Here is a 22767-nt window from a genome sequence, read left to right on the forward strand (position 1 = left end):
TATATATTTGGGGGCTCCTGTATTCGGCGCATACACATTCATAATTGTTAGTTTTTCTTGATGGATAGACCCTGTAATTATTATATAATGCCCTTCTTCATTTCTTGTTACAGCCTTTAATTTAAAGTCTAGTTTGTCTGATATAAGTATGGCTACCCCAGATTTCTTTTGACTTCCAGTAGCATGATAAATAGTTCTCCATCCCCTCACTGTCAATCTGAAAGTGTCCTCAGGTCTAAAATGAGTCTCTTGTAGACAGCAAATAGATGGGTCTTGTTTTTTTATCCATTCTGATACCCTATGTCTTTGGTTGGCGCATTTAGTCCATTTACATTCAGTGTTATTATAGAAAGATATGGGTTTAGAGTCATTGTGATGTGTGTAGGTTTCATGCTTGTAGCGATGTCACTGGTACTTTGTCTCACAGGATCCCCCTTAGGATCTCTTGTAGGGCTGGTTTAGTGGTGATGAATTCCTTCAGTTTTTGTTTGTTTGGGAAGACCTTTATCTCTCCTTCTATTCTAAATGACAGATTTGCTGGATAGAGGATTCTCGGCTGCATATTTTTTTCTGTTCATCACATTGAAGATTTCCTGCCATTCCTTTCTGGCCTGCCAAGTTTCAGTAGAGAGATCCGTCACTAGTCTTATTGGTCTCCCTTTATATGTTAGAGCACATTTATCCCTAGCTGCTTTCAGAATTTTCTCTTTATCCTTGTATTTTGCCACTTTCGCTATGATATGCCGTTAGGAAGATCGATTCAAGTTGCGTCTGAAGGAAGTTCTCTGTGCCTCTTGGATTTCAATGCCTTTTTCCTTCCCCAGATCAGGGAATTTCTCAGCTATTATTTCTTCAAGGACACCTTCAACACCTTTCCCTCTCTCTTTCTCCTCTGGAATATCAATTATGTGTAGATTATTTCTCTTTAGTGCATCACTTAGTTCTCTAATTTTCCCCTCATACTCCTGGATTTTTTTATCTCTCTTTTTCTCAGCTTCTTCTTTTTCCATAATTTTATCTTCTAGTCCACCTATTCTCTCCTCTGCCTCTTCTTTTTTTTTTTTTAATGTTTATTTATTTTTGAGACAGAGAGAAACAGAGCATGAATGGGGGAGGGGCAGAAAGAGAGGGAGACACAGAATCGGAAGCAGGCTCCAGGCTCTGAGCCATCAGCCCAGAGCCCGAGGCGGGGCTCGAACTCATGGACCGTGAGATCGTGACCCAGGCTGAAGTCGGACACTTAACCGACTGAGCCACCCAGGCGCCCCTCCTCTGCCTCTTCAATCAGAGCTGTGGTCATCTCCATTTTATTTTGCAGCTCATTAATAGCATTTTTTAGCTCCTCCTGGCTGTTCCTTAGTCCCTTGATCTCTGTAGCAATAGATTCTCTGCTGTCCTTTATACTGTTTTCAAGCCCAGTGATTAATTTTATGACTATAGTTCTAAATTCACTTTCTGTTATATTGTTTAAATCGTTTTTGATCAGTTCGTTAGCTGTTGTTATTTCCTGGAGGTTTTTTTGAGGGGAATTCTTCTGTTTTGTCATTTTGGATAGTCCCTGGAGTGGTGCGGGCCTGCAGGGCACTTCCCCTGTGCTGTCTTGAATAACTTGCGTTGGTGGGCATGGCCGCAGTCAGACCTGATGTCTGCCCCCAGCCCACCGCTGGGGCCACAGTCAGACTGGTGTGTGTCTTCTCTTCCCCTCTCCTAGGGGCGGGATTCACTGTGGGGTGGCGTGGCCCATCTGAGCTACTTGCACACTGCCAGGCTTGTGGTGCTGGGGATCTGGCGTATTAGCTGGGGTGAATCGGCAACGTGCACAGGGGCAGGAGGGGCAAGCACAGCTCACTTTTCCTTCAGGGCCTTGCGGTACTGGCAGTGAGGCAGTGAGTCAGACCCGCTGCTGGAGGGATGGATCCGTAGAAGCTCAGCCTTGGGTGTTTGCGTGGTGCAACCAAGTTCCCTGACAGGAAATGGTTTCCTTTGGGATTTCGGCTTGGGGATGGGCGAGGGAGATGGCGCTGGCGAGCACCTTTGTTCCCCGCTAAGCTGCGCTCTGTAGTCCGGGGCTCAACAACTCTCCCTCCCGATGTCCTCTAGCCCTCCCTTTCTCCGAGCAGAGCTGTTAACTTATAACCTTCCAGATGTTAAGTCCCGCTTCCTGTCAGAACACACTCCATCTGGCCCCTCTGCTTTTGCCAGCCAGACTCGGGTGCTCTGCTTGGCCGGCGGGCCGCCCCTCCGCCCCGGCTCCCTCCTGCCAGTCCGTGTAGCGCACAATGCCTCTCCACCCATCCTACCCTCTTCCGTGGGCCTCTAGTCTATGCTTGGCTCCGGAGACTCCGTTCTGCTAGTCTTCTCGTGGTTTTCTGGGTTCTTTAGGCAGGTGTAGGTGGAATCTAAGTGATCAGCAGGTCGCAGTGAGCCCAGCATCCTCCTACGCTGCCATCTTCCTTCAAAAAAAAAAAAGAAGTGATATTTGTTTCTTGAAAATACATTTTGATCTGGTGAACAAGAAGGGATTAATTATTAATCCCTTCCCTCAGTATATGGACTATTATTTATGTACAATCAAAGAACTTTTATAACTTGGATTTTCCTGTAGCTTGTGAAATATTATATTTTACCTGAAAAGCTTTCATTTCTAGCATAAAACATAGGCTAATAAAAATGATCAGTGATTTTAAATTTCTTTTTTATTCTCACTTTAAAATGGAATGCTTTTGGTTTTAAAGATTACAAGAATATATAAAAATGCTTAGAATAGGTTTTCATATCAATACTGATTTAGCTTTCTAAATGTAATGTATTTTAAAATATGCAACATTACCTATGGACTTAATATTTTCTATTTAGTTATAATGCAGTATAGCATTAGAGTAAGCCCAGCCAACATTAGGAAAGCTTCTGTTGAGCTATTTGTTTAACTATTTGCAAATTCACTTAAAAATACTTGTATTTTAAACATGCTAAATTGATGGTATGCAAGTCGGAAAACTATATGATATCAATTTTATTCCCATTGCTGTATTGGGCTAATTTTTTAAAACAAGAACCTGTGTTAGAGTTGAAAGAACTCCAGATAGTTCTCATAGCTCAGCAGTATAAAACACAATCTGTGGCTATAATAAAAAAAAATATTCCAGCAGGTTCAAAGAGATTGGGGATAAAAAGCCACTCATTTGCTTTTTTGTAGAAGCAGTAGCAATCTGCAGACAAGCTATTCTAGCTTCAAAACAGTATGGTAGATGGTTTTCTGGAACTTGCAATTACAGAAATCCACTTTAACCTTTCTTTCTTACTGGCAGGTGTCCCATTGGCTTGCAGCCAGAGGCTGCGAGTGTAGTGCAGCCGGTGTGTCCCCCAGAGTGCTGAAAATGCCGACACTCCAGCTGGCTGCTCATAATTGCACTGATTGTGGTCTGACAACCCAGAGCTCCAAGAAAGAAATGTGATGAATATACGAAAATATTTTACAAATTTGATCAGATTACAAATTTCATCTCTCTTTTTTCTCCTCTATAGATATGATATCTGCACTTATAAAAATAAGCCCTGTGGAACATTGGGTAAGTTTTTTATGAAGGGAGGATAGTTCAGATTGTCTTTTTGGTCCAGTGACTTTACTCTTCATCATTAATTTGGTCATTTTCCTTTCTGGCACATCTGAAATTACTCCCATAAATTGTTAAAAACTTAACCTTTGTGGTATGTCACTTACTAGGAAACAAGTGGAATGATGATTAAAAACAACTTAGAAGATGTTTCTAAATCTTCAAACAATCATGTTGAATCAAAAGTTACCACTCTATAATGTATTTTCCAAAATACCAAGGAATTTGAGAGCAAAGGAAAGCAAACAGCATCTTCAAATATCAGGCTAGGAAAGGAAAGGGGGAAAACTGGGGGGGGGGGGGGATACTTAAAGGAGAGATGTTGTGTTCTTAATGTACTTCCTTCGGTGCAATTTTGTGGAACATGTATATCCCTGTAAATTAGGATATTAGAAATTTTCAGTACCTGAACAACAATAAAATAAGAGAGAGAGAGAGAGACGACAGGAGTATTTTTCTTTTGCTCCCCAGATATCATTTGTTTTTTTGAAAAGCGTTTCTGTAGTATTTTAGAATTAAAAAAATTACATTTTGTTGCAGAGCATAACTTCATTCTGGTTAAAAGTTAACTGCAAATATAAATGGAGGAAAATGATAGCTTTCAAGTAGGCTTAATTGTTAAGCAACTAGAGTTATTTTTAAGAACAGGCTTTTTTTTTTCTATGATAAATTTTTTAGTGTCATAGAGACTTTATACAGATACAAAAGTTAAGCACCTGAAGGTGAATTTTTTACTGTCTCTATGAAAAGTCTCAATTTTCTTATATGTAAAGGAACAATTGTGAAATCTATTCCTATGCCCCTCAAAAGAATTTTGGGAAGATCAAATTTAAGTCGAAATGGGAGAAAAGATGTTACCCAATTTCCTAGGGAGTTCGGAAAGCCACCTGTTTATAGAGACTTGTCTTGATTTTTATCTGCCTTTCCACTCTTCTCCTACTGCATTTCCCTTGGGATTTAAGGGTAAACAAGAAATCCCAATTAACCAATTTGAGTATTTATAGTGGAGAAGTTTGCTAGTTAAAAAGCATAGTGGCAAAAGAGCTGTCTTTCCTTAGAGATCTCACTTCAAAAAGATTTAGGTTTTTAGGTTAATTAGACAATGTAATTCATTGGAAAGGACCCTAAACTGGAAACTAACAGCTGGCTTTGACAGTTTCATTGCATTAGCCTTTACTCTTCATTTAGGACTTTGTTCCTCAATTTCCTTATCTACGAAGTAGGAGCAGTATCTGCCCTTATGCAGCAGGGATATTGTAAAAAATCATTTCAAGAAAGATGTTTGGTAAAGAAGTACTATAAAATGCACTGGTATTATTACTTATTGTAGAAATTATACTGTTTAACCTAACCTCTCTATTATTCAAATTCAATAAAGCATTTACTAAGTGCTTAATCAATTTTAGGTACAATGGACACTAAGCTTCAAAGCTAGAGCTTGTATTTTTCTAGTATATATATATTCTGAGGATATACATATGTGTATATATGTATACATATACATACACATATTCTATTCTGATTTTTGAAGGTAGATTATTTACATTGAGATATGTTCTTTATTAGGATATTAGTAATAACACTGCCTGTACTTTTCTTATTATTTTTACCAAAGTAGATTCAAGATATTTTTCTACCCTACATCTCTTTTTTTCCCCAAGTATGTATTCCAACTTTTATAGTTTATTAATTTCTCAAATGAATACAATAATACTTTAGTACATGTCAATGCATTTTCAAGCTCAGTATAAATTATTTTTCAAATTATAAACCATTGTAAATTATTTTTTGTATTATGTCATGGTGAAAACTGAGTGCATATGTTTACATGTGTTGACCTTCATATGTGGAAAATATATTATCAGTACAGAATTTATCAGGTTTTTTTCTTTTTGGGTGGTTATTCTGGCAACTTTCATGTTGGTTTTATGCTAATACTTGCATATTGTACCTTGCTTAGTACTTCTGATGACCAACTGTTACATGGCTAAGTAGATTTAAGGGTGCAAACTGTGGCCATCAAACTGAGGAAATCTAAATGACCCAAAGAGTAATCAAACCCCTATTAACACAGTCACACGTAAGAACTTTGACAACTTCAATTTTATAGAAATACAGAAAGTTGTAGGGGTTGTAAAAAATAACATCTAAATTATTTTATTTCACTTAAGATTAAGCTCTGCATTTTCAACTAGTAGTTATTTCCCAAATATGTTCTTTCTAAAGTTGTTCTTTTAGTAGAACAACTAAGTTAATTTTCTATCAGATACAGAAGTAAATCTGTGCTTGCAAATACACCTTGGGGAGTCATTGAGAAAAATACTACCACATGGCATAGACCAAACAACCACAATAACAACAAGCAAAAAGCTAACCCATGGAATAATATATTTTGGAAAATAGAAGAAATGTTAATTTCACAATAATTATTCTTTGTAATTGTTTTTTCGCCAAATTTCATAAAGCTCAAAACAGAAACATTTTTCAGTGTGGCTTTGTTCTTCCAATATCATGGATGATATTGAACTCAGTAGCTTAAAGCCAGATAATCTACAGCAAACTCTTTTTGTATTCTTTCTCTCCTTCTCCTTCTCTCTCTTTCTCTTAATGGAATTTGGAAGTAACATTGATTAAATATTTTTGATTAACAAAAAAAAATCAAGTCACCTTGTCGCAACTAGTACCTCTTTTTACTTCCTCTTCTTCAGGTCTCAAGACTTCTAAGTCAGTAGAAGGACACTACAAGATAACACTAGTATTTATAATAACTCAGAGAGGCAGAAATCAACCTCTTTCCCAACTCCTGCTCCTTCCACATAAAACAGTAGGAAAAGCAAACAGTCTATTAGGTAATCTAACACTGACCTCAACTTTGTTCCAGTGTGGCTATTATGTTCATATTTTATATTAGAAGGTACAGAGAAACAATTTCTAGAACTTTCTTGTCAGTAAAAATATTAACTGAATAGCTTTTACTATTCCAAATTAGTGTAGCTGGGAAATTGTACCTAGCATAGAACATTGTTTATTGCAGTCAATAAATATTCATTGAATTGAATTTGAACCACTTTTTGTGGGGAGATAATTATTACTTGGGTAATGATAGTAGACTACTAACATATAAAATATAAAATGTTTTTTCTACTTTTCCTTCAATTTCTTCTAAATAACTGTCATCCCTATATGTGTTAAATATGATTTGGCATCTGTTTCCTTATGACACATGACATTTTATCTTTCATACAAAAATTCTTTTTTCTAAGCACTGTTTTAAAGTTATGTATTAATTCACAGGGCATGATATTTATTTGGAAGTAAATATGAAAGCTTTTACAGGCCAAAATTCCCAAGGGAGGAATACCTTGAAAACATAACATTTCACTAAAATCAGCAAGTTAACACTGTAGTTTTTGCTTTATTAGTAAAACTAAGGCATTGAAGGGGGATGGGAGAGGGATAAATACACTGAGTGCGTGAAAGACTTGCTTTCCATTAAAATACCAAAAGACACTGTTGCATCACTACCAGGACTGATTTCAGAAGATTAAAGAAATGCAAAACCTATTTTTTAACAGTTCTCCTTTTTCTCTTTTGAATCATTCATTTTTGCTTTTATAAAAAAAAGTCATTAAAAAATTATTTGGGATTCCCTTTTTTTGGTAACTAAAAAGTTGCTTGTATATTTTTATGAACCCACTAAACTTAAACAGATCTCTTTAGAAAAATAATGTGGATATATTTTGCTTTCTACAGCCTAAAGAATGTTAAAATAGAAATGCTTTCTTGAATTCCCTCTTCTGGCTCAAGTTACTAGGTGGTCCCAAGTTACCAGAAGTAAAATTTATAAATCTAACCCCTAGTCTAGACATTTTCCAGCACTGACTGCAGTTCAAAAAATATTAATGTCTAGCCGGCAAAGTGAAACTCCCCCCAGTGATTTTGCAAATGACTAGAAAGTTAACCTTTTGCCAACTGCTCCTTCTGTGCATGGAGGTTATTAAAAAGAATCCAGGCATTTATAACTATGGGCTTTTTAAGACTGAAACACCTTGGCTTGACCCTTTGTGTCTCCTTCTGTTTATTCAGGCTTGGCCTCTGTGGCTGGAATGTGTGAGCCTGAAAGGAGCTGCAGCATTAATGAAGACATTGGCCTGGGTTCAGCTTTTACCATTGCACATGAGATTGGTCACAAGTGAGTGAGTTTAAGAAAATCAAAATAAATTTTAGAACTCCACTCTTTTGAGCAACTCATAACTACTGTGTGGAATGCCTGTGCTCAACCGTATTTTACTGCCTTTTTGTCTGATTTCAATAGAGAATGTTATCATTTGGGGTGTTGAGATAAATCATCTTAAGAACTGGAGACTTGTTAAATAATCTTTATGGTTCAATGACCCATAGTTTTAGAGTGGTGAATGCACCACACTTAAGTTTTGTTACATGTATTTGAAATAATTTATCTTTAGCATGGTCTGCTCATCACCTAGTTCCTCCAAGTTAAATTGTTTAAGTGATCTGTTTTTTCATTAAGTGACAATACCTATATATTTTAAAATCACTATTGACACTGCTACCATAAAGTCTACTTTGACTTTTCACTCTTCATACAGCTGTGAACATACCTTTTCCAGACATAAAGTTTGTGCAATTGATGCTGTGTAACTTGTGTTTTCAGGTGTACTTGTATGTCACTGAAACACACACACACACACACACACATAATCAAAAGTGATGTTACAGAGAGCAGTGAGACATCATTTTCATCACTTTTTAGGAGGCTCTGGAGTTTTTAATATTTGCTTTAAATAAATCTGTGACCCAAACTGTCCTATGGCTGTCCCCCCGAATACACACACATAGCAGTAAAATCCTTACTTTGTTTATTTCAAGCAACAGGCAGTAGTAAATGTAAAACCTGCTCATGTGGAAGGAGAGAAATTTGAAAACTGTAAAAGGATAGTCAAACAATTTTAAGTAAAACAAGCAGCCTATTTGCAGGAACTCCTGACATTTGTATGATTTAAGTTTTACAGTCTACTTTTTTGGTAGAGAAATGGATGGGGGAAAAGAAGAACAAATAGAAATGAATGTTTATTATACACTTGCCTCAGAGGTCATTCCTAAGATAAATCTGTAGTTCAGCTATTTTTTTTTCAAAGTGGAGAGTGAAATTGAGTCAGTCTGTTGCATTATTTTGAAGATTGCAATTTAAATTATACCAAATTAGTGTTGATTTATGTAAAGGCAAGTGACTAGCAAGTTTAAACCTAACTTGATTCAGACATGAGGAAAAGTCAGTATTACAGTTTTAATGAAGTCTTAAAAATTTTGGTATTCTAGTTTCCATTGCAATAAACAGCAGGAGTACAAAAGGGGAAAGCCTCCGAACCAGTTTATCTTCAACGCACTTAAAACTCTGGCTCATTAATGACTGTCATAATCTTATGCAACCACACTGAATTTAATAGGTTCCGTTAGATTCAATTACATTGAAAGGTTAGGACAAGTAACATACAGTGGATAAATTATGTATGTATGGGAGCACCATTTCCACATGCAGTCATAAGTTAGTCAGTGTCAGCATATGTATTGTAAGGCTCATTCTTGTATGTACTTAATAGCTGAAGTGAGGGTTTATCTTTCTTTGTATCTTTTATTAAGATGAAGATTCTAACTGACCTTCTCTGTCAGACTTCCTAGAGTCCTTTTTGTTGTTTTTGGCCTCTTGGGTAATTCCTTCTAATTCTTTGTAAGATGAATGGTTTGTACCTTATGTAGAAGATTATGAAAGAGAAGTAGAGTATCAATATACCTTTTAAGATTTATATGCTCTGGAATAACTTTATTTCGCAACTAATTCTTGTTTGATAATGCAACTGCTAAAAAATGAGGAGGTGGGGAATCTACAAAATGCTTTATGTTGAGAGCCAGAAGAAATTCTTCCATTTAAAAATGTTATTTGACAAACTAAAAATCAGCTATCTTTCCATGTCCAGTTGATTAATGGGTCAGTTTCCTCTATTCCCTTTTCCCCAGACAATGAGGCGGGATATATCTAACATATCTTTTTCAATGTAACAAATTATTATTTGGTCACTTAAGGAAAATCTATTTCATGGATGGAGATCCCTTGACTTGTTTTTAAGATCTTGGGCTTAGCTTTAAGGAACTTAGCAAGTCAACTCTGGCACAACTCATGGCATCACTAAAATACAATCCCCTATTTTTCCTGAAAGAAAGCAACAGCCATGTTAAATATATCAGGTATAGTTTTCAGTTAGAGTGTGCTGAATTTTTATAACTTGTATCATTTAGTAGGATGGATTGTAAGTGATGTGACAATATCTGCAGGTTCATCACAGTGAAGAATATTTGACTATAAATTACTGAGAAGTGCCCTCATTGAATCACTAGACTGAAGATTTTCAATGTATTCTTTACATTGTGTAGAATATGGTTTTGCACCCACTGTATACTTGTGTAGGTATAGAATATCCATTTTAAACAGCTATGGGACAAATTTTTCCTTGAGTAGGCCTTGGTGACCACTTTTATTGGTGGGGGTGGGGGGTGGACCATACGGGAATTGAATTAGTGACCACTTTTATTTCTCTCCATGGCTTTGTGAAAACACGAAAGATTGAGGTTTATGCAATATTTAAGTAACATGTCTAGCTGTAATGTAGCTATAAGCCAAAGGCAATTAATGAACCTTATAGAAATGAATGTTCATTGAAAGATTTTTTTTTGTTAATAAACTAGTTGCCATAGATTTCAGCAATTGAAAAAATTATGATGTTGAAAGGGGGCGGCAAGAATTCAACCAGACTTCTTTATGTTGAGAAAAGTCTGATGTTTCCACATGGTATAAGAATAAATAATCTTAAAAAGATCTTAAAAATTGTCATAGTTATTTGAGATGCATATTGAAATATGCAGGACTGACGTGACAGGATGTCTGAGATTTACTTTGAAAATAAAATGAAAAAGAGAAAGATAAGGCAAGAATAGCATCTTGAATTTTATCATCTTGAAAATGTATGAATGGGAGTTCATTATGCCATTCTTTCTACTATTGTACATGTCTGATATTTTCTCACAAAAAAGAATAGGTCCTAAGATCATAAATCTTTTAATTAACTTAACCCATTTATTAATTAATCATGATTTAATGAACTATAACTCTGATTTTGAGAGAATTTATGGAAGTGTTAAATGTTTTAGCAAAAGCTGCAGGTGTATATTGGCCTTGCTTTTGGAAATCAGTACCAATGTTTGGTCTTACCGATAGGGATATAGAGGATTGGTTAGGAGATGATTTTTTTTTTTTTTTTTTAAGGAGAAATGTGGCAGACTTCATGATAAAATGGTAAATTAGGCTACCTGTATTAGGAAGCTCTTATCACTATTTTCTTTTATCTGAACTTGCCTTCTCCTGTTGCAAGTACTTAGGTTGTCTCTAAATGCTTGATTAGGGCTCTACTTTCATAGTAGAAGGCTAATAATTAACATACACTGAGGGATTCTTAATATTTGAGACTGTATTTGGGACTTTAATGCTTTTTGTCTAGTTTTGATGTCAAAATAATATTAGTCTTATAAATGAGTGAAGAAGTATTCTATTTTCTGGAAGAGTTTGCTTTCCCATGAGTACATTTTAAAACACCATTTTGGTATAATTTACATACAATAAATATGCATACATTTTGAGTATGGATCAGTGAATTTTGGCAAATGTATATAACTGTTTAACCACCACCATAATCAAGATATCAACATTTCCATTACCTGAACAGGTCCCCTTATTCCCTTTTATAGTCAGACTCCACCTTTTCTCTGGGCCCAGACAGCCACAGATCTACTTTCTATCACTATAGATTAGCCTTGTCTTTTCTATAGTTTCATTTAAGTGGACTTATATAGTGGGTACTCTTTTGTGATTAGTTTCTTTCCCTTAGCATAATGCTTTGGAGATTCACCCATGTTGTGTGTACCAGTAGCTTTGTTTTTGTTGTTTTTGTTGTTGTTGTTTTCTGAATAATATTCCCTATCAATAATGATAGCACCTACCACATTTTAGGTTTTTTCTAGTTTGGGGCTACTATGATGAATAGAACTGCTGTGAACATCCACGTACACGTATTTGTTTGGACATATACTTTCATCTCTCTTGGGTGGTACTGTTGGTAGTATGGTATGTGTTAGGTTTACTCTATCATAAACTGGTTTTCAAAGTGTCTCTATACCATTTTACATTCCCACTAGCAATCTCTGAGAGTTCTGATTACTTCAAGATCCTTGCCAACATTTGTTTTTGTCTTTTTAATTTTAGCCATTATTATGCATTTCAGTGGCATCTCATTGTAATTTTAATTAGTTAAGCAACTATTTTCTGGTAAATAATGATGTTAGTGATGATGAGCATCTTTTCATATACTTATTTGTCATTCATTATCTTCTTTGAATATCTAGTCAAAATCTTTTTCCCACTTTTTCTTTTTAACTGTGGTGTTTTCTTCTTATTGAGTTGCAAGATTTCTCAATATATCCTGGGTAAAAGTCTTTGTCATATATAGATAATGTGACTGTGACTATCTTCTCCAGGTCTGTTTTTTGCCATTCATTTTTTTATGGTATTTTGTAAAAAAACAGAATTTAAAAATTTTGATGAAGTGTAATTAAAAAAAATTTTCTTTTATGGTTTGTGTTTTTTGTGTCCTAAAATGTCTTTGCCTAGTTCAAAATTGTAAATGTTTTCTTCTGTATTTTTGTCTAGAAGTTTTATACTTTTAGCTTTTTATATTAAGATCTATGATCCATTTTGATTTAATTTTTTGTGTAGTGTGAGGTAACAACTCAGGTCCCTTTTTTTGTCATGGATATCTAGTTATTTTAGCACAATCTTAAAAAATTGGTTGGTTTGTAGTTTTAATATCTTTGTTGAGTTCTGTATCAGAATAAAGTTAGTCATACAAATTAAATTGAATTGAGTTTTAGTGTTAGAATAAAGTTAGTCATATAAATTGCTCTATTTTCTGAAAGAGTTTGTACACATAAGGTTAATGTTATTTCTTCCTTAAATGTTTGGTAGAATTCACCAATGAAGCCATCTGAGCCTGGAATTTTCATTATGGGAAGATTATTGATTAATAATTTGGTTTTTAAATTAAATATAGGATAGCACATTATCTAAATCTTTTGAGTTTTTTTTGTTAATTATGTCTTTCAAAGCATTTAGACTATTTTAACTAAATTGTCAATTTATTATCATGCAGTTTATAATAATCCCTTGTCTTTTTTAATGTCTGTCATATGAATAATGATGTTCCACCATTCACTCTTGATATTTGTAATTTGTGTTTTCTCCTTTTTTCTTTTTTTTCCAGCTTTATTGAGATATAATTGACATATAACATTGTATAAGTTTAAGGTGTACAACATGATGATTTGATACACATATATATTGTGAAATGATTACCATGATAAGGTTAGTTAACACATGCATCACATCATATAATTAATTACCTTTTCTTGTGCGTGTGGTGAGAGCATTCAAAATCCACTCTCTTAGCAACTTTCAAGTATACAATACAGTATTGTCAACTATAGTCACAATACTCTACACGAGACCTCCAGAATTTATTCATCGTATAACTGGAAGTTGTACACTTTGAATACCTCCATTTTCCTTCACACTCTAGTCCCTGACAACCTCTAGTCTACTTACTGTATCTAGGATTTCAGCTTTTTTAGATTATACATATAAGTGAGATCACACAGTATTTGTCTTCAATCTGACTTATTTCACTTGTAATTCCCTCAAGGTTCATCTTCGTTGAACCAAATGACAGGATTTTCTTTCTTTTTATGACTGAACAATATTCGTGTGTGTGTGTGTGTGTGTGTGTGTGTGTGTGTGTGTGTGTGTTTGTGGATCTATATACCACATTTTCTTTATCCATTTATCCCTCGATGGACACTTAGATTGTTTCTATATTGTGGCTATTGTAATTAGTTCTCCAATGAACATCTATTTGAGATAGTCATTTCATTTCCCTTGGCTGTATACCCACAAGTGGGATTTCTGGATCATACGGTAGTTCTACTGTTACTTTTTTGAAGAACCTCCAAACTGTTTTCTATAGTGGCTATACCAATTTACATTCCCATCAACAAGGGTTCCCTTTTCTTTCCTTTCTTACTGGCTTTTGTAATCTATTGTCTTTTCATATTAACCCTTCGAACAGGTGTGATGTGATATCTCATTGTAGTTTTGATTTGCATTTCCCAGATGATTGGTGATGTTGAAAATCCTTTTCCCCTATATTTTCTTCTAGGTCTTATGCTTAAATCTTTAACTCATTTTGAGTTAATTCTTATGAGTTGTGCAAGATAGGGGTCCAGTTTCATTTTTTTGCAGTCCAATTTTTTCCACCCCATTTACTATGGAGGACTATTCTTTTCCCATTGAGTATTCTTGGCAACCTTTTATTTTTTATTTTTATTTATTTACTTATTTTTATTTTTTAAAATTTACATCCAAATTAGTTAGCATATAGTGAAACAATGATTTCAGGAGTAAATTCCTTAGTGCCCCTTACCCATTTAGCCCATCCCCCCTCCCACAACCCCTCCAGTAACCCTCAATTTGTTCTCCATATTTATGAGTCTCTTCTGTTGTGTCCCCCTCCCTGTTTTTATATTATTTTTGTTTCCCTTCCCTTATGTTCATCTCTTTTGTCTCTTAAAGTCCTCATATGAGTGAAGTCACATGATATTTGTCTTTCTCTGACTAATTTCACTTAGCATAATACCCTCCAGTTCCATCCACGTAGTTGAAAATGGCAAGATTTCATTCTTTTTGATTGCTGAGTGATACTCCATTATGTATGTGTGTGTGTATATATATATGTATATGTATATATATATGTATATATATGTATATATGTATATATATGTGTGTGTGTGTGTGTGTATATATATATATATATATATATATATATATATATATATGTATATATACCACATTTTCTTTATCCATTCATCCATTGATGGACATTTGGGCTCTTTCCATACTTTGGCTATTGTTGATAGTGCTGCTATCAACACAGGGATGCATGTATCCCTTCAAAACAGCATACTTGCATCCTTTGGATAAATACCTAGTAGTACAATTGCTGGGTCGTAGGGTAGTTCTATTTTAAATTTTTTGAGGAACCTCCATACTGTTTTCCAGAGTGGCTGCACCAGCTTGCATTACCACCAACATTGCAAAAGAGATCCTCTTTCTCCACATCCTTGCCAACATCTGTTGTTGCCTGAGTTGTTAATATTAGCCATTCTGATAGGTGTGAGGTAGTATCTCATGGTGGTTTTGATTTGTATTTCCCTGATGATGAGTGATATTGAGCATTTTTTCTTGTGTCAGTTGGCCCTCTGGATGTCTTCTTTGAAGAAATGTCTATTCGTATCTTTTGCCCATTTCTTCACTGGATTATTTGTTTTTTGGGTGTTGAGTTTGATAAGTTCTTTATAGATTTTGGACACTAACCCTTTATCTGATATGTCATTTGCAAATATCTTCTCCCATTCTGTTGGTTGCCTTTTAGTTTTGCTGATTGTTATCTTCACTGTACAGAAGCTTTTTATTTTGATGAGGTCCCAGTAGTTCATTTTTGCTTTTGTTTCCCTTGCCTTCGGAGACATGTTGAGTAAGAAGTTGCCGCGGCTGAGGTCAAAGAGGTTTTTGCCTGCTTTCTCCTCAAGGATTTTGATGGCTTCCTGTCTTACATTTAGGTCTTTCATCTATTTTGAATTTATTTTTGTGTATGGTGTAAGAAAGTGGTCCAGGTTCATTCTTCTGCATGTCGCTGTCCAGTTTTCCCAGCACCACTTGCTGAAGAGACTGTCTTTATTCCATTGGATATTCTTTCCTGCTTTGTCAAAGATTAGTTGGCCATACGTTTGTGGGTCCATTTCTGTGTTCTCTATTCTTTTCCATTGATCTGAGTGTCTGTTCTTGTGCCAGTACCATACTGTCTTGGTGATTACAGCTTTGTAGTATAGCTTGAAGTCTGGGATTGTTATGCCTCCTGCTTTGGTTTTCTTTCTTGGCACCCTTTTAAAATGTTAGGTTACCACATGTATATGTTTGTGTGTGTGTGTGTGTGTGTGTGTGTGTGTGTGTGTGTGTGTGTGTTTGGGTTCCCTGTTCTCTTCCATGGCCTCCAGTGTTGTGATGCCACCAGCTTTTTTCTTTTTCAAGATTGCCTTGGCAATCTTTGGGTCTTTTGTCATTTCATACAAATATTAAGATTTCTGTGAAAAATATCGTTGGAATTTTGATAGGAATTGTATTGACCCTATAGATGGTTTTGGGTAGTTTGAACATTTTAACAGTATTTCTTCTATCAATCTCTTATTTCCTTCAGTATACAGTTCTTTTACCTCTGTATTCTTAAAATTTAATTTAATTTACCTTTTTATTTTGTGTAATCTGTAACCCAATGTACAACTTGAATTCATGATCCCAAGGTCAAGAGTCACGAGTTCTACTGACTGAGCCAGCTAGGTGCCCCTGATTAAATTTATTTCTAATTACTTTATAGTTTTGTTTATTTGTTTTTTATTTAAGAAAATTTTAAGGTGTTTATTTATTTCTGAGAGACAGAGACAGAGACAGAGCACAAGTGAGGAAGGGGCACAGAGGAAGAGAGACACAGAATCCAAAGCAGGCTCCAGGGTCTGAGCTGTTAGCACAGAGCCTGATGCGGGGCTCGAACTCATGAACCGTGAGATCATGACCTGAGCCGAAGTTGGACACTTAATTGACTGAGCCACCCAAGCACCCCTCTAATTATTTTATAGTTTTTGTTTCTACTGTATATGGGATAGTTTTCTTTATTTCTTTTTCAGATTGTTCATTATTCTGGTGTAGAGAAACACCACTGATTTTTGTATGTTGATTTTTGTTATCTGTAATTTAGTGAATTTATTAGTTCTAACCATTTTTTGGTGGAGTCTTTTGGATTTTCTGTATTCAAGATCATGTCATCTGTGAACAGAGATAATTTTACTTCTTTATTTCCAATTGGATGTCTTTCTTTTTGTTGCCTGATTGGTCTGGCTAGCACTTACAGTGCTAAGTTGAATAGGAGTGGTGGGAGTATGGCAGATATACTTGTCTTGTTCCTGATTTTAGAGGAAAAGCATAAAACTTTTCACCATTGATTATAATATAGCTGTGGGCCCATTATATCTGGCTTTTATGATGTTGAGGTTGGTTCCTTCTATACACCTACTTGGTTAAGAGTTTTTATGATGAAAAGGGGGCACCTAGGTAGCTCACTTGGTTTAGCATCTGACCCTTGGTTTCAGCTCGGGTCATGATCTCATAGTTTGTGAGGTTGAGACCCATGTTGGGCTCTGTGCTTATAGCATGGAGCCTGCTTGGGATTCTCTGTCTTCCTCTCTCTCTTCCTCTCCCCTGCTCGCAAGCGCTCTCTCTCTCTCAAAATAAATAAATAAAGTTTTTATGATAAAAAGATGTTGAATTTTGTTAAATGCTTTTTTTAACTGAGATCCTCATGGTTCTTAATTTTCATTCTTTTAATGAGATGTATCAAATTTATTGATTTGCATGTGTTGAGCCATGCTTGTATCTTAAGGATGAATCCTACTTGATCATGGTTTGTGAATATTTTAAGGTATTGTTCAATTCATTCTGCTACTATTTTGTTGAACATTTTTGTATCTATATTCATCAGGGACATTGGCCTCTAGTTTCCTTCTTCTGAATGTATTCTTCTGTTCTTACTATCAGGGTAATGCTGGCCTTGTAAAAGAGTTTGGTAGTGTTTCCTGCTGTTCATTTTTTTGGAAGAGTTTAAGAATTGGCATTTTTTTTTTAAGATTTTATGTTTAAGTAATTGCTACACCCAATATGGGGCTTGAACTCACAACCCTGAAATCAAGAGTCACATCCTCTACTGACTGAGCCAGCCAGGTGCCCTGACATTAATTCTTCTTTAAATGTTCGGTAGAAATCACCAGTGAATTTATCTGTCCCTGGATTTTTCTCTTTGGGGAGGTTTTGGATCATTGATCTATCTCCTTACTTGTTATTGGTCTGTTCAGGATTTCTATTTCTTCATGATTCAGTTTTTACTTTTTTTGGGTTTTTACTTTTTTTAGGAATTTTTCCTTTTCTTCTACCTTATATAATTTATTGATGTATACTTTTTTGTACTAGTGCCTAATGATTTTTGTATTTCTGTGGTTATCAATTGTAATGTCTTTTCTTTCATTTCTGACTATATTTTTCTAAGTTTTATTTTGTTTTTCCTAGTTACTCTAGCTAAAGTTCTGTCAGTTTGGCCTGTCCTTTCAAAAAAGAAGTTCTTGATTTTATTGATATTTTCATTGATTTTCTAGTCTCTCACTCATTTATTTCTGCTATGATCTTTGTTATTTTTCCTACAAAATTTGGCCTTATTTTGTTCCTTTTTTTTCTAGTTCTTTGAGGCACAAAATTAGATTGTTTATTTGTGATCTTTCTTTTTTTGTAAGGTCAGCATTTATCACTGTACTCTTCCCTCTTAGAATTGTTTTTGCTGGGGTGCCTGGGTGGCTCAGTAGGTTGAGCATCTGACTCTTGATTTCAGCTCAGGTCATAATCTCATGGTTCATGAGACTGAACCCTACATCACGCTCTGTGCTGACAGTGAGGAGCCTGCTTGGGATTTTTTCTCTCCTCCTCACTTTTTTTTTTTTTTTTTTTTAATTTATTTTTGGGACAGAGAGAGACAGAGCATGAACGGGGGAGGGGCAGAGAGAGAGGGAGACACAGAATCGGAAACAGGCTCCAGGCTCCGAGCCATCAGCCCAGAGCCTGACGCGGGGCTCAAACTCACGGACCGCGAGATCGTGACCTGGCTGAAGTCGGACGCTTAACCGACTGCGCCACCCAGGCGCCCCTCTCCTCCTCACTTTTTACCCCACCCCTCACATGTGCACACTCTGTGCACACTCTGTATATAAACATTAAAAAAAATTTAAAGAAAGAATTGCTTTTGCTGCTATCACAAGTTTTGGTTGTTGTTTTTCCATTTATGTTTGTCTCAAAGTAGTTTTTTTATTATACTTTTGATTTCTTCTTTGACCCATTTATTGTTCTGCAGTGTGTTGTTGAACTTCCATGTATTAGTGCATTTTCCTGCCTTATTCTTGTTGAGTCTTAGTATCATACTACACTGTGATCGTAAGACTCTTAACAGGGAGGGAGACAAAACAGAAGAGACTCATAAACATGGAGAACAAACTGAGGGATGCTGGAGGGGTTGTGTGGGGGGGGGATGGGCTAAATGGGTAAGGGACATTAAGGAATCTACTCCTGAAATCATTGTTTCACTATATGCTAACTAATTTGGATGTAAATTTTAAAAAATAAAAAATAAAAATTTAAAAAATGATTTCAAAATTAAAAAAAAATTAGGGGATACAGTTTTTATCATAAATACAATCCATACTTAATTTAGTCAATGTTTGTCATTGTGCTAAGTGTAGAAGCCAAAAATATCAACACCAGTCATGCACCTGGCTGGCTAAGTCAGAGGAGTGCATGACTCTTGATTTTGCGGTTCTGAGTTAAAGGCCAACGTTGGCTATAGAGATTACATAAATAAATAAATAAACTTAAAAAATATACCAACACTCAACAGTCTCATAACTGAAATTAAAATTGTGCTATTCCGTCCATTGTTTTTTTTGTTAATGGATGTATGCACATGTACTATATACACTATTATTTTTATTAAGTTTTTAATTTTAATTCCAGTATAGTGAACATACAGTGTTATATTAGTTTCAGGGGTACAATATAGTGATTTGACAATTCTGTACATTACTCAGTGCTCATCATGATAAGTATATCTTTAGTCCCTTTCACCTGTTTCACCCATCCCCCCATCCACCTCTCCTCTGGTAACCATTAGTTTGTTCTCTATAGTTAAGAGTCTGTTCTTGGTTTGTCTCTCTGTTTTTTTGGTTTTTTTCCTTTGCTTGCTTATTTTGTTTCTTAAATTCCACATATGAGTGAAATCATATGGTATTTGTCTTTCTCTGACTGACTTACTTCACTTAGCATTATACTCTCTACCTCCATCCATGTTGTTGTAAATGGCAAGATTTCATTCCTTTTTTATGGCTGAATGGCATTCGTGTGTGTGTGTGTGTGTGTGTGTGTGTGTGTGTGTGTATACCACATACTTATCTGTTCATCTATAGATGGACACTTTAGCTGTTTCTATAATTTGGCTATTGTAAATTCAATTTTTCTAAATTTGTTAAGACTTGTGTTGTGACCTATTGTGTGATCTATCCTGGTGAATGTTTTGTAGATGCTTGAGAAGAATGTGTATTTTGCTAATGTTGGATAGAACGATCTGGTTAAGTCTTTTAGGACCATTTGGTCTAAAGTGTAGTTTGAGTCAGATGTTTCTTCATTTTCTGTCTGAGTGATCATTGTTAAAAATGAGGTATTGCAGTCCCCAGCAATTATTATATTGTTTTTTATTTATTGTTTTAGTTCTGTTTGTATTTGTTTTATATATTTAGCGAATCCCATGTTGGGTGTGTAAACATTTATAATAGTTACATCCTCTTGATAAATTGATGCCTTTGCTATTGTATATGACCTACTTTGTCTCCTATTACAGCTTTTGAGTTAAAGTCTGTTTTGTCTCGTAGAAGTTTAGCTATCTCTATTATCTTTTGGTTAACATTTGCATGGAATATCTTTTTTCCATCTCTTCACTTTGCACCTATTTCTTTCCTTAAAGCTGACATGAGTTTTCTATAGGCAGTGACTAGTTCAGTCTTTTTTTTTTATCCATTTAGCCACTCCATGTTTTTTGATTGGAGAATTCAATCCATATACATTTAAAGTAACTATCAATATGTAAGACTTAGTAGTGCCATCTTATTATTTGTTTGCTGGTCTTTGGTAATTCCTTTGTTCCTTTCTTTCTCTCTTACTGTCTTCCTTTGTGAATTGATAATTATCTGTGGTGCTTAGTTTTGATTCCCTTTTATTTATCTTTTGTATATCTACAGTAGGTTTTTGCTTTGTGATTACCATGACCTTTACATAAAACATTATAGGTATAACAGTCTATTGTAAGCTGATAACAACTTAACTTTGATTACATACTAAAACTCTTCTCTCCTTTTATAATCTTTCCACCATATTTTAAATATTTTTATATGGTATATCAATTAAAATTATTGTAGCTGTAGTTATTTTTATACTTTTATTTGTCCTTTAACCTTTATACTAGAGTTAACATACTATCATAATATAATATTTGAATATTCTGAATTTGCCTATATACTTAACTTTTGTGTGTTTTATATTTTCATTGTGTTCTCATGTTATTTATCCGCATTCTGTCATTTCAGTTTGAAGAATTCCTTTAAGCATTTCTTGTAAAACAGGTCTAGTGATGATGAACTACCTCATCCTTTTTAGGCCTGGAAAGTTTTTATAACTCCTTCATTTCTGAAGGACAGCTTTGCCTGATTAAGTGTTCTTAGTTGACAGTTTTTTTCTTTCAGCTCTTTGAATATATTCCTGTCTCTCTTGGTTGCAAGGTTTCTCCTGAGAAATGTGCTGATAATTGATGGGACTTCCCTTGTATGTGAGGAATTTTTTTCTCACTGCTTTTAAAATTCCCTCTTTGTCTTTGATTTTAGACAGTTTGTTTTTTTTTAACATTTATTTATTTTTGAGAGAGAGAGAGCTCACATGCACATAAGCACACGAGAGCTGGAGAAGGTCAGAGTGGGGACGGACAGAGGATCAGAAGCAGGCTTTGCACTGACAGTAGAGAGTCCAGTGCCAGGCTCAAACTCACAAACCATGAGTCTGGCCTGAGCCAAAATCAGATGCTCAATCGAATGAGCCACCCAGGCACCCCTTTAGATGATTTTATTTTGTCTTGGAATAGATATTTTTCAGTTGGAACTATTTGTGCACTTATGAGCATCATGAAGTTGGATGTCCAAATCTCTCCCCAGATTTGGGAAGTTTCTATAAATAAGCTTTCTGCCCTTTTCTCCCACTCATCTCTTTTGGGACTTCAGTAATGCATAGACAGTTTCTTTTAATGATTTAACATAATGATATTTTACAGAATGATATTCTGCTATTCACATAGGCTTTCTTCACAGTTTTTATTTATTTATTTATTTTGCTCCTCTGATGGTACTTCAACTGACTTGTCTTTGAATTCACTGGTCCTTTCTTCTGCTTTGTTGAATCTGCGTTGAAGTTCTCTATTGAATTCTTCAGTCATGTTCTTTAGCTCGAGGATTTCTGAGTTTTTTGTTTGTTTTTTAATGGTCTCTATTTTTTGTTATTAAACCCCTCATTTTGTTCATGAAGTGTTTTCCTAATTTCATTTAGTCATCTATTTTTGTTTTCTTGAAGTTCACTGAATTTCTTTAAAAGAATTATTCTGAATTTTCTGTTATACAGTTCATAGATCTCTATTTCTTTAAGGCCAGTTATTAGTGCTTATTAGTGTCCTTTGATTGTAGAAATTTACTTGATTCCTTGTGATCTTTGTATCTTTACATTGGTATCTGTGCATTTGAGGAAGCCATTTCCTTTTCCAATCTTTCACAGCAGTGTTGTGGGGCTACTGATGTGCATTCTTGCCATGACTGTCTGTGATATGTGCTGCATGGCTCCCTGGCATCACTGTTCAGGCTTGCTGGAAGCTATGCTCAGCAGTAGTCAGAACCAGTGACTTGCTTACTTGTGTGGGTGTGTCTCTAGAATGGGTCTATGGCTGAGACAAGCCAATGGGTGGGAACCAAATCTAATAGAACTATTGATCAAGATGCTCAGCCTGAAAAGGCCACTGGCTCTGCTCTGCACTGGACTTGAGCCATTGGTTGGGATCTCTGCTAAGGGGACATCTCCAGCAGTAATGTGAAGTGCTAATTGCTGTAAACTTGTGTCCTTTCTGTGTCTTTGGCTGATTTCCTCAGTGATCCCTATGAGGCAGCATCTAAGAGGGTCTATGAGGCAGCATCTAAGAGGGTCTCATGGTAAATGCCCTGGCATTCTGGGAAAGGTGGATGGCCACCT

General features: G+C 35.4%; 1 protein-coding gene across 9 annotated transcripts in view; it reads left to right on the forward strand.

Annotated features, from left to right (window-relative positions):
* Nucleotides 1-22767, forward strand: part of ADAMTS6 (ADAM metallopeptidase with thrombospondin type 1 motif 6) — a 307211-nt gene that overhangs the window by 127744 nt on the left and 156700 nt on the right. For 8 of the 9 annotated variants that reach the window (XR_009262159.1, XM_058731323.1, XM_058731301.1 and 5 more), the window contains 2 exons: nucleotides 3526-3569; nucleotides 7701-7806. The exons of the other annotated variant lie outside the window; for it this stretch is intronic. Coding sequence is in view for 7 of the 8 variants with exons in the window: in XM_058731323.1 (XP_058587306.1) it covers nucleotides 3526-3569; nucleotides 7701-7806 (150 nt within the window). In the remaining variant the exon portion in view is untranslated. The remainder of the gene's footprint in view (nucleotides 1-3525; nucleotides 3570-7700; nucleotides 7807-22767) is intronic. 9 annotated transcript variants of the gene reach the window in all.

This window comes from Neofelis nebulosa, chromosome 1 (genome assembly GCF_028018385.1).
Source record: "Neofelis nebulosa isolate mNeoNeb1 chromosome 1, mNeoNeb1.pri, whole genome shotgun sequence".
In the NCBI taxonomy this organism is placed as follows: domain Eukaryota; kingdom Metazoa; phylum Chordata; class Mammalia; order Carnivora; family Felidae; genus Neofelis; species Neofelis nebulosa.